Raw genomic sequence first — 12,999 nt, 5'->3', positions numbered from 1 at the left:
CTTTTTTTATATATAGGGAAATTTTGAAAGTAAGGGGAAGCTCGAACACTCCCTGCCCCTACCTGGCTACGCCAACGTCTCTGCCTATACAGCAGGCGAAAAAACAGATTCCCACGACAGTCGGGTCTACGTAACTGGAATGACCCAGATTTATATCTGGCCAAAGACTGTCACTCCAGCAACACTCCCCAAAATCTCTTTCGGGAATTTGTACGCTGTTACAATAACAACAACAACAGGTTGCAGTAGAAAATTAAGCAAATACAAAAATTTCTAAAGGATTAAAATTAATTGATTATGTGACAAAATAGTAGTGTTTTATTTAAGACACAATGGAGCGCAGTCATACAAATGGGAAATGAAAGCATGATTTGCATAAAACGCGACAACACTTATTTTCTTATTATTACTAAAACATAGATATCTTTCCTTCATAATATTTATCATAATTGATTGCTTTTCTAAACGCTTTTCGACAATATGACGATTTTATTAGAAACTAGGCGTATCATATATAAAACATTGAATAAAAAACTAATACAAAACTGCCTTATTACATCTTTGGGTTCGAATCGTAAGTCGTGAACGAGCGACTCGTCCCGTAAAACTACATATTTCGTAATTCTGTGTACGAGACGACAGTTGTTATAATCCGAAATATTAATTTTTACGAAACGAGTTGCTCGCTCACGACTGTTACGATTCGAGCCCTGGTTTTGTTCTGAAACTAACGTAATACACATATTCTTATCGTCCATGTTAACATTCTAGTCCCGCGTGCGAAGACCCCAAATTGATGTGCGACGTGTTCCAACAGTTGGTCTGGCTACTGAACTGTGGATGAATTTATTAATTCCTATATTTGGAAAGTTTTGTTCCAACAACTCCATTCCTGTATCTGAGAGCATTCCAAATATGTCCAGATAAGTCAGTGTGGGCAAATTAATTAAATCCCTAAAAAGAGAAAACGGGAAATCACAAAAAAATCGTCGCATTGGCATTTATTAAACGAAAGTTTAACAACTGGTACTTACATATAGGAAGACGCAGGAATGAGATAGCAGCGAGACAAAGACAAATATTCGAGCATTTTGAATCTACAAATAATATTAACGACACTGCCTGTCAATGCAGTACAATCAGAGAAATCTATTTCTAGAAGTTGTGGACATCGTTTGGCCAAGCTGGCCACGTCTATAAAAAAAATAGGAAAAACCCCTATATTAGTAAAAAAAGAAACGTTTCCATTTGTCTCCATAACGTACGTGAGTCATACAGTGTCTTCCGGCAGCCAGCCATATTCAATCGCATAAGATTTGGTGTGACATTTGTCACTACCGATGTCACAGCATCCACCGATAAATTTGTCCATGATATATTCAAACTGTTTAAATTTTGCAATGATTCCATTATTTTGCGCACACTCCAGGCTTCCAATCCTATACACATTGCTAAATTCAGGGCTTCTAAATTGGCATTCTTAGCTATTTCGTTACAAATTTCATCGTTAATGGGCACATGCTCTAAGCTTAGTTTCTTTAATTGTCGGCAACGTGATAATAGCATTTTTAGCGACGGCTTTGTAACTGATACCATACTTAGATCTAAATACTGCAACTTCGATTCGAACTTCGTTTCGGCATGTAGAAAGTCACTATCGAAGATGGGATGATTCAACTTAAATGCAAAAAAAAAGTTTTATTTACATACATACGTCCGCTTTTTTCACAATGTATAAATAATTCTATTTTTTAAATTACCTCGGCTTGCGCTAAACGTAGAATTACTACACCGCGTGTTAATATACTTTCCAGGGCACCAGCCCGCAGATGCCGTCCTCCTAAGTCCAGACGCGTCCAAAGCGACTCATCACTGGCACATCTACCAAAACGTCGACAAACATAGCTGCAGCGTATTAACGCTTTTTTAGGAAGCCATTTAAAAATTTGTAAAATAATCTCATCCGACAACGAGCTAAAATGATCCTTTCCATCGTTAACATGATCGCGCAACTGTTGTTGTCGAAACAAGAAGAAATTGTCATATAAAGCCATATGTGGATGCTGCTCATTAGGTTTTTGCTTCTGCTGATGTTGGCTTACATTTTGAACTTGCCTCTGCAACTGCTGCTGTTGAAGCTGTTGCCGCTGTTGTTGTTTGATTAAAGTTATCTGCTTGCTGGTTGAAGGCATGGGCATGTAATTGGATGCATATAATATAGGATTGGGATTTGTTGAGTTATTTATTGTAGCGATGCCATTACCTCCTATGCTCTATTTATTATAATATAAATAACATTAAGATTTAAATAAATTAGAATACATATACGAAATTACAATATTCAAAACTGTTATCCAATACCTCATGCTGTGAAGCATTTCTTACTGTTCGATTATGGTTGTTGCCAGAAACTGTAGCCAATGGACTGCGTGTGCTTCTGCCTGCTGAAGGCGAGTTGGAATTCGAATTTGTAACATTTGGTTGTGATGCAGACGCGGACGACGAACTACTGCCTGCACCCACACCAAGTATAGCGACTTTCCTATATTGAGGTAATACTTTATCTACATTTTTAGATTGACATTGTTGCAGCAGCAACGTTTGTTTGCTTTCGTCACCAAAGGAGTCTAATGTATTGTTGTTATTATTATTGCAATGTTGATGATTTGCATTACTACACTCGGGTTCAATATGGCTGATGTTGGGGCTACCTATTATTGTATTATTTTCACTGCTAAGCGTACTGTCTAGCGTACTGTCCAAAGGTCGGTAGGATGCAATATGATTGTGACACATCTTTGGTGCATCCAAATTTGGAGTAACCCCATTCGAATTTTCATCTGCACTTGCACTCAGAACAAGAGCAATTGATGAAGCCGCAGATGATGAGCTCTCTTCCGAGTCAAGCATACCAATACCCATTTCCTCCAAATATTCTGTGGTTAGAGTACTTGGTGATGAGTTTGTTTCAATTTTAGCTAGTTTCCAACTGTTGATGGGAGTAGTTTTGACACGTTTTCTGAAAATAAAGTGAAAGAATTGTTATTGTACGACTTGTGCACATTTAATGACACATCTTTTATTGCCTGTATGGCCAAGCACGCTCTAGAAAGACAATATGAACAAATCTATTAAAAATCAAAAAATGTCGATAGCAAGCTACGAAGGGTCACACACCTCTTATTTAATTAATCAGCACAAATGCTCGCAAGTAACTTTGCCGAACATCTTTACTATACTATGGGTTGGAATAATATAAACCGACAGCAATAATGTGTTTAATACCTGAATTCTTCAATTTGCAATCTCAGCGAAGATCCACCTCAACAAAAAGACTGCAGATTACATATACTAACAATACAAACGAAAAAAAACCTGCACCGCCTTTTGTTTAACAACAAGTAAAATTGACGGAAAGACAGCTACTAGGGCGGCGACATCGACATCGATTGTTGCAAGTAATCGATGTTTTGACAAAATCGGGCACTCAAAACGATTTTTATTTTCCGATATTTGGACAACATCGACTTATTGGCTCGATGTTCATGTCGGAAAATTAATAAAGTCGTCTGAAAAAGTTTTCGAGTTTTGGCTATTTAATTATTACCTTGCAATCTGCTTTCGACTTCTATAAAATATGAAGGTAAGGCAGGGGTTAAAAAGGTTCTATTCCTCAATGATTGGTAAATAAATACAGGGAAATGCATCCATATGTACGTATTTTTATACCCGAGCGCGTTTGTGCACAAGGGTATTATAACTTTGTTCACATAACAGTTGTTAGTAACAGGCAAAACGAATCGAGATAGATATAGACAAATGTATACATAAATGATAAGAATGAAAAAAAAAAATCGATTAAGCGGTGACTGTCTGTCCGTCGGTGCACACGATAACTCGAGTAAAAATTTAGATATCTTAAACTATGTTCACATATCAATATTATCTCAAGCAAAGCTCGTTTTTTAATCACCACGTTTACACAGGCAAATCTCAGATTATTAGCCGTCAAATTTGTTGTGCTTGTTATTCTCACATCTCAAGGAAAAGTTATGTTTCTTCTCTGTGCCACCGTGATCACGTTTTTCTGCTATAATAAGCAATATAAATATATTTTAACTTAACAATTATTAAAAATACCTTAACAAACGTCTTTTACTTGCTGGCGTACATTTTTGTTTATTTTACATTTGGCATTTCTTCTCTTTTTCGCAAAAACAATCGATAAAACTAGGATGGACACCGAAAAGTTATCGGTTAAATCAGAGATTATTTTATAATTACAGATTAACAAGGGACGAATTTTATATCTAATCTCTTGTTATAATTACAGATTAGGGTGTTAAGCTCGAAAATGAGGATAATCTACTTATATGTGAACCTAGTATTAACGAAACTTGGTAGGTGCATTTACTTCGGGCGTAGGACGGATGGTATTGAAAGTGTCCAAAATCGGACAATAACCACGCCTACCTCCCATATAACGGTAGTTTTCAGAAATACGAAAACTGCGATATTTTAGTAACTACTGAAGATAATTCACTCAAAATGGATATTTGGAATAATTTTTAGAGGGAAAATTAGAATACTATACATTTTTGGAAAATGGGTGTAGCCACGCCCACTTATGGTTATATGTGTATATCTTGGTAACCGCTGCACCAATTTTTTCCAAACTTGGCATAGTTTTTGACCCTGCTACAGCATCACAAATGGCCAACAAATTTTAAAATTTAAATATAGACACATGCAAAATCTTCGATAAATCAGTAAGTATTAAAGCTAATTTATTCATTGATTATATTGATAAAATTTTGGAAAATGGGCGTGGCACCGCCCACTTATGATCACATAAATGTATCTCGGTAACCGTTCTACCAATTTTAGCCAAACTGGGTATGGTTATTGTGCTGTCACATAAAAGCAAAGCAAGCGAAGGCTGCGATGCGGATGTAGAATCTGGACGTATAAAAAATGTGAAATTAGAGCTCAATTGAAGGCTTATCTTAAAGAAAAACAAGCCCATCTCGTTGCAAATCCTCTCGATTTATGGAAAACTAAACTAAAATAGAACAAATTGACAGATGATAAGTGAGCAAGGGAGAAAAGGCAGCAAAATTACTTTTTTTGACTACTAGATTAAACAGATCATTAAGATTATACAGTGTAGGTTAAGCACTCGTTCAATCTTCTAATAATTCACAAAAGTTTTAAGTAATAAAAACGATGAATTAAGTTAATTATAGCATTTTTAATGTTATTCCAAACATTCACATTCGCATTTGCATTCGCGAATATCCCAACGTCACGTTCTTACGTGATCTTGTATTTTTAGTGCATAGGATCCGACCAAGGCGAATTTATACAAGGTGGTGTTACGGGCGAATTTAGATTTTCGCCGACCCTTCTGAATGTCAAAATTGTGTGTTTATTGTAACATGAATTCCCCTTGCTAACAACAAACATCCAGCCCTATCGCCGATTTCGTTTGTATAAATCANTGTATAGATTTTAAATATTTTTTATGCATATGTACATATGTATATGCACATCGGTACATGTACGTATGTCTGTGATTCGTCATATATCATCTCAAATGCACTTTGTGTCTAACACATACTTTAATGATGCATAAAGTTTCGTTTAAAAACGGCGATAATTCTGAAAATTTTGTTTTTCATGTTGATCCATTTTAATTTTAATTCATGAAAAAGTGAGCAAAACTGCTATTACTTTATGTATTGTATGTATATGTTTATGTACGTATGTGAAACATTCAATAAAATATCAAATTTATTAAGATATAACCCCCAACAGTTCAAAATGGCTCCTCGACGAGTACGATCGTGCTGACCTGTCGAGTTTTGTTAAAGCAAGTATCTGATTAATATACACACAAAAATGAAGTCGGTTCATTAAATATAACATTAAAACAAGAGAAAATATACGTAGACATAAAGAAAATTGANTAATTTAACATGCAAAACAAAAACAAATTGGGAAAATTTGTTTTTGTTTGGCTTTATAATTTTGGGGAATATTTGTTCATGTGAAGTTGCGATAGGGCCGATCATTTTGATATTCAGAAAGACTGCGGCAAGGCGGCTGGGACTAGAAATGTTCGACAACGTATCGATTATTCTGAACATCGATATTTTATGCTGCGATAATCGATTTTCGGAATCGATATTCCTAGGTCGATATATCGAAGACATCGATATTTTGCCCGCATTATCGATATTTAAGTTGAAATTTTTTTTTCATCTTCAAAGAAGTGCATGGGAAAATACTAAAGTAGGCTTAACCAGGAGCTTGTGTAATTTATTTAGCTCCTTAAGTTCAACAAACCGTCTGCATGGTAGATACGGCTCTTAACTCGTTGCCACCGTTAGACCTTTCGTCTTGGTCTATCTAATTTAACAACACAGTCGACCAGCATTTCATTTTAATCCTCAGTAAATATACAAGATGGAAATAACACAATTAGGTGAGTTCCAAGGCACCTCTAATATTCTATTCAATTGGGAGTAGAATAACATGATTTTTCTGATATCGATTGTTCAGCCCGATATATCGCCGCATAGATTTTACATGCAATGAATTAAATTTATTCACGATATCGATACTTTCTTAAATATCAAGCACTCCCAGCTGGGACCTTATATAAATTCGCCTTGACAAAATACAGTTACTCCCAAAATTAAGCGTACGGCCTTTTTTTGTTAATATTCGCTATGTTTTACATGCTAAAATTTGTTTGTTAATTTTGTTTTAAAATATGGTTTATGTTCAAAAATTAAGAAAAATCTGCAAAGTTACAGCAAAACCGCGAACTCTTTAATACGAATTTCTAAATAGAATTCTGGTATGCAGTTTTATACCCCATTAAATTATAGTATAACAATGTGCAAAATTCAAATATCTAAAAAATCGCATTGATTGAATTAAAAATTAAAATTTTTACAAATCGTACAAAGTAACAAAACGTGCAGCAGGTAAAGTCACTGCCCTAAAGTACACTCCTCATATATTTGTGGTACATGTAGGACAAAAATGGTTTTTTTTTACAAACACATAAAATGTAATACCATGTTCTGACCGACAACGAAAACACTTTGAAAACGTGTGGGCTGAAGGCTGTTCACACCGGCTGTTAGTGTTTTTGTTGACATTTCTTACATCCTCTGATTACAAACCACCAAAATGCTTTTCCCTCATGTTCTTTTCATTAGCAACCTCTTACTTTCATTCTTGTTTTGCTTTTGCCAGCCAATTAACAATAAACCCCAAATGGCGTATTGAAAATGATAAAATATGACTTCCACTTCGATAAATAATCGAAAAAACTAGTGAAGACACCGATTGGAATGAGTGGAACGTGAGTTTTCAAGTAGTTTTCAGCGAAAACTGGTTTTCGTTTGACAGATTTTACATGGACGAAAACACAAGTTTTAAGTCGAAAACCAGTTTTATAACATGTTCTGACCGACAACGAAAACACTTTGAAAACGTGTTTTGGGAGTGTGGGCTGAAGGCCGTTCACACCGGCTGTTAGTGTTTTCGTTGACGTTTCTTACATCCTCTGATTACAGTTTTGCTACACAGAAACAAAACCAAAATGCATTTCCCTCACCGATCACACAAGTTTTATGTCGAAAACCAGTTTTAGCAACGAAAACATGTTTTCGATGTCGGTCAGAACATGGTATTAGCAACGAAAACATGTTTTCGATGTCGGTCAGAACATGGTATAAGCTTCCCGTGTTGGTTGTCATTATCCGAGCATTCTTTGGCGGTGCGATGGTCACTTTGTATAAAATCGGCATCCACATCGTCGGAACATACTTCAGAAATATAATCACGAAAATGTCCTGCACAATCCGAGAGACCGTCTTGTAAATCACTTCCATTTTCATCTTCTTGGAGCCATTTCCTTATTACATTTTCTGCAGTCATTTATGTGGTAAACACTCTCAAATCTTCTACATTTGGACGCCATATTCAGACAATACTGCTAGAAAATGTAAAATAATAATGAAAGCTTTGATACAGTTTATGGAGCACAAAACACCATCATTAGTGCTCAGGACTCACACTTAACAAAATCTAAGCTTTACATAAGTTGCTCGCTAACGTCTGATATCTCCTGAGTTCTTCGCCACACTGTACGAAGGTGCACGAACGTTCGGTGCCGAGTGTGAAAAGCTGGGTTTGTTTTAAGGCTTTAAACATAAGCCATGTTTTAAAACAAATTTAACAAAAAAATTTTTGCATGTAAAACATTGCGAAAATAACAAAATAAAAACCGTCCGCATCATTTTGGGAGTAACTGTACATGTGGGTGTTGCTTTTGCAATCTTGCTACCACGCTGTACTAATTCATAGTGGTATGTAGCATTTTCAGCGACACGTGGACGTTGACGACAGTGGCTTTGCTTCTTTTCTTTTCTAGCAGATAATTATCAGGAAGATGGGAAAATTGAGTCCGCTCACAGAGAGCGAAATAAAGAAAAAGTAAAGAAACGCAAAACTAGCAGTTAACAGCTGATCGATGTATTTGTCTTTTGTAAATATTTGGCGCGAATTTTTATCCATTTTTACTAGCCGAAATTAGCAAGACGCAAAAAAGGGCGTAAGAACGAGAGCGAGCTACTAGTTTCCATGAACGAAAGACACAAGATCACGCGAGACGGAAAGAACGAAAAAAGTTATTTTCTAGCTGCCGAAATCTCGACGCCATCTTTGCTGTAAGAAGTAAACAACGAAGAGAACGGAGAAAACCGCGAAATTGTTGAACGCATGAAAAATCATTTTTATTATGCAAATTCTTCTAAAAATCATGCCGTTGTGTTAAATTATTCTTTATCTTATGTGTACACACGTTGTCACAAGCGAAAATGAAGAAAATTGCAGTAAAAAGCCACCACCAAATTGTAAACAACGAAGAAATGTAAATAAACGGCTAATGTCAAAATCGTTCAACTTTTTTCCTTAATGCGATTCTAACGGGCTACTCTCCTGCCCGCGTGATCTTGTCTTTTTGGTTCATGACTAGTTTCTGCTAGTTTTTTGGGTTAAGAAACGCTTTCCAGCAGAAATTAGTGATGATAATAATCTGGTAAGAAACAACCCTACAAGAACAGTGATAGTCATTTGATTGATCATGTGATACTCACTGGTGATGGAGATCTCAACCAAGTACTTCTATCAACTTTTTAAGAGCAATATGAAAAACGTGATGAAAACATTTGTGTACATGTGATCTTCGGTCTTCCTCCAACTTATGGCATTATTTAATGGTCTCTTTTTAACCAACGCAAAATTTGCAAATGGGTTAGTAAGATAATGAGAATGTGTTCGTTTCCATCACACAATTCTTGTAGGGCAAGCTAATTTCGGCAGATTCTGTCATTCCAATGAAATTTGCGCCTTTTTTATTGGAAATTTCTTATTTGAACACAGCCACCCAATACACGATTATGAATGAGATTTCCAGTGCGAGATTTTACGCATTTTCGTAAATATTAAATTACCTTGGCGTCGGACACAAATTTTCAATGTTATCTGTTTGTTTCAACTTCTTATTAGACATTGTATTAATATTTTTCACTTTGTTTTTCTACACCTTATTTTATTGCCGATTAACACAAAGCAAATTAGGGTACGAGTAGAATTTCTACAATCAACAAGTGTAAGATTGCCAACTAGTTTACATTCCAGCAATACTGCGCTGCCAGCTACATGAAATTTACGTTGGTACCATGATAAAATTACATTAGTTGCGTTCCATATCTCCCATAATTAGTCAGAAGTTGCAGGAAAAATGTTCCCGTACTCCGAAATCCTCCAAAATCCTGTAAATGAGAGCGACTTTTGGAGAGTTGTGTAGAGAATGAAGTTGCAAGATTTTACCCGAAATTTTTCTTCTGGTAAAATCATGAAAAGTGTCAAGCAATCACTGGTTGACGTTTTTATAGGAAAAATGGTTTTTTTGTTCCCGTACTTTATGTTGTTACTCACTTTTTACTCTCACTTCAGAGAGTAATTTTGCTGTTTGACAGTTTTACAGGATTTTTCACGAAAAGTATTGGATCAGAGCTATTAAGTCCAAAAAGCGTTCCTTAACTCGAAAATTACAGTAAAAATGAGAGGGCAACACTCAGTGAGAGTGACGCTCTTCAGTACGAAGTAGTCAGATTTAGTCAGAAGAATTTTTTCTGGCAAAATCCTGGAAAGTCAAACTCAACTGAATTTAAATTAACTAATGTCACTAATGAGCAAACCTTTTATTATTGAATCATCTGTTGGTACGACGAAACATGACGAAAAAACAAAAATTACAATAACAAATTATACGCACATTGACAATCGGTACAAAACAAGATTGCAACAAACACATAATTTTGACAGAGGCGCAAATTCAGTGGATCCGGTAGCACCACCTTGTATAGATTCGCCTTGGGTCGAACATTCTATCATCTTCTCGTTGCTCGCATTGCGGCCAGTGATCGGATGCCTACCACATTGTGCTAGATCTATCACTTTTTTGAGCATCAACCACACAAGGTCTGAAATTTACCACATATTTTGAACAGTGGGCCTGTGCCAAATGATAGAAAAGAGAAAATTTTGACGGATCAAAGTAAAAATCTGGCATTTCTCGTGGTGAATAAGAACGTCAGAATTTTACCTAGCTCATGGGGCTAGGTAAAATTTTGACAGCTTATAACCATGTATACACATAATATTGCTTGGCGGTAATAAGGAGTGAACATGAAAATGAAAGCTGAAACAGCATAAAAAAAGCGTACGTTACTTGCAAATTATAAAATAAATATAAATTTTAAGAATTTCAGCAACACACAAAAATAAAGCTTTCGCACGAGCGTTTGTTTGGTTTTTCAACTGTCAAAATTTTATTCTGCATTTGGCACAGCAAAATTCAATTTATTTGTACACCATAGCAAATTTTACCACACCGTCTCACCACGGAGAAAAAAAATACCGATTGGCACAGGCCCAGTTTTTCTTTTTATCTCATCATGATGTAGCGAACAAATGTGGCACGTTCCAGAAACTGCTACTTGGGATTTGCCGTTTTTTGATAATTCTCAAGTAAAAATAAACAACGCTTTAGAAACTTTGATGCACTGAAATTTGCTAATACTTTCACAAAAATCGCCTTTTTTTAACATTTCGCTATTAATTATTTTTATAAATCATATATTTTGCAATTTGACACAATAAAAGCACGTTTTCTGTCGAAATATTGAATATTGAGAAAATTTAATATTTTGCAGTTTATTTTATAATGCCTGTTGTTAGTGTATAGTGTTGAACATTTTTTGCTCTTAAACTTGAAAAAATTATGTCGAGCAAAAATAAAACTACTCAAAAATGCGAATATGTGGTAGATGCTCAAAAAGTGGCGATCTACCACGATTGAGAGAATACGAAGGTTGCGCCGATCTCGGACCGCTATTCCTCTCTTAACGAATTTGACAGAATCGTTGTTTGCATGACGTCACACTTGTGCAACTTGTTTACGTTTTCCTTGCAACATTTTTTCTTCTTCTTCCATTCTTGCTCACGTTTTGGCATTTCTCTCTCGCAATTGCACCAGTGTGACGTCACACAAAAGTTATTCTCAAAAATCCTCTCTGATCGGCGCAATCTTGTATTGTATCATTCTTGGCGATCTACCACATTGTCATGACCCAAAAATACAAGATCACGTAAGAACGCGACGTTGTATTTGTAACTGGTTTTGAGAAAAAATCTTGCGAGAGCGGGTTCGTCAGCTGAGCGTTTGTTTACATCACAAGCACCACTATTTTACACTTTTATTCAAGTAAAGAAGAGTTAATTCAACATGACAACACATTTTAAAGCATTTTGTTGCATTATTTAACCTAAATTGTGCGTTTAAAGTGGATGGCAATAATTTTGGCTAATTTTGGTTTTCGTTGTTTTCTTTGCTTTGTTTACTTTTCGCTCGTTTTCCAGTGAAGCAAGATGGCGTAGAATCCGCTAAAAACATCGACTTTTTTCACTCTCTTGTTCTTACGTGATCTTGTGTCTTTCGTTCATGCCACATTGTGGGGTCCGATCACTGACCACCTTGTATAAATTCGCCTTGGAATCGTTGGTGAATAGCTTTCCAAAGCCAAGAGGAAGTTTCAATCAGTGTTGCCATAAGTACGATTTATCTTCAAAATTAACATATTTTTCATAAATAATCAGAAAAATCTTCACATGATGATATACTACGTTTATACGCACGTATTATTTCCAATCACAATTTGCAAAATGGCAAACTTCCATATAAACGTAGAGTTAATTTTTTTATTTTCAAATAACTAGATCACGCAAATAAGTATTGATTAGTGGTACTATTTGCAAATAATAAAGAGCGAAATACACCACACAAGCGGTTTGACAAACCAAGCGAAATTTCCCTTTGCTTCAAGCCATTTTTGCTGTGTATGGGGGTGTTTGAAGGTTTGACGGCGGTTTGTCAAACCTTCAAACACCCCCATACACAGCACAAATGGCTTGAAGCAAAGGGAAATTTCGCTTGGTTTGTCAAACCGCTTGTGTGGTGTATTTCGCTCTTAAGCGCAAGACGCCGCCAATCTTACTGCCATCACTAAACAAAAGCGCGGGGGGCGCGGGGGTTTCTAACACTTAGTCCCCTTTCAGACACGTCAAGTCTTGAAAGCAATTTTTTTCGTATTCTCTATTGAGTTTTCTATTTGCTTCCGCACGCGTCAACTTTAATTGAATTCAAGTCCTTGGTTCTTTAAATGGGAAGCAACGAAAAGATCAAAAGAGACAAGAAAACTTGAAACGAATTGACGGTACGGAGGTATCTGTACTCTTCCCCTCTCTTCTCACCTCCTTCGCCAACGAACGAGCAGACTTGAAAGCAAGACTTGACGGGTCTGAAAGGGGACTTAGCGTTAGCGCCGAAGTGCCATACCTAAACAAAAGCGTCAA

The 12,999-nt window shown here is 36.1% G+C and overlaps 1 protein-coding gene across 5 annotated transcripts; it reads right to left on the bottom strand.

The window, feature by feature from the left end:
* Positions 1-295: 295 nt before the first annotated feature.
* Skp2 (S-phase kinase-associated protein 2) lies at positions 296-10,299 on the bottom strand. 5 transcript variants are annotated; one of them, XM_017618954.1, is made up of 6 exons: positions 10,284-10,299; positions 2,362-3,019; positions 1,761-2,273; positions 1,266-1,677; positions 1,035-1,194; positions 296-954 (listed from the first exon to the last, which is right to left on the bottom strand). In XM_017618954.1, the coding sequence occupies exons 2-6, from the start codon at positions 2,920-2,922 to the stop codon at positions 768-770; spliced, it is 1,833 nt and encodes a 610-aa protein (XP_017474443.1). In that variant the 5' UTR covers positions 2,923-3,019; positions 10,284-10,299; the 3' UTR covers positions 296-767. The 5 variants fall into 5 exon arrangements, with proteins under 5 accessions (XP_017474443.1, XP_017474441.1, XP_017474440.1 ...); XM_017618952.1 differs by lacking the exon at positions 10,284-10,299 and adding an exon at positions 9,534-9,757; XM_017618951.1 differs by lacking the exon at positions 10,284-10,299 and adding an exon at positions 7,846-8,040.
* Between the last annotated feature and the right edge of the window lie 2,700 nt (positions 10,300-12,999).

This window comes from Rhagoletis zephyria, unplaced genomic scaffold, assembly GCF_001687245.7.
Source record: "Rhagoletis zephyria isolate East Lansing unplaced genomic scaffold, Rhagoletis_zephyria_1.1 Rzeph_scaffold_01752, whole genome shotgun sequence".
Lineage (NCBI taxonomy): Eukaryota > Metazoa > Arthropoda > Insecta > Diptera > Tephritidae > Rhagoletis > Rhagoletis zephyria.
Note: the sequence above shows the minus strand (reverse complement) of the source record. Positions and strands in the feature narration are given on the sequence as shown.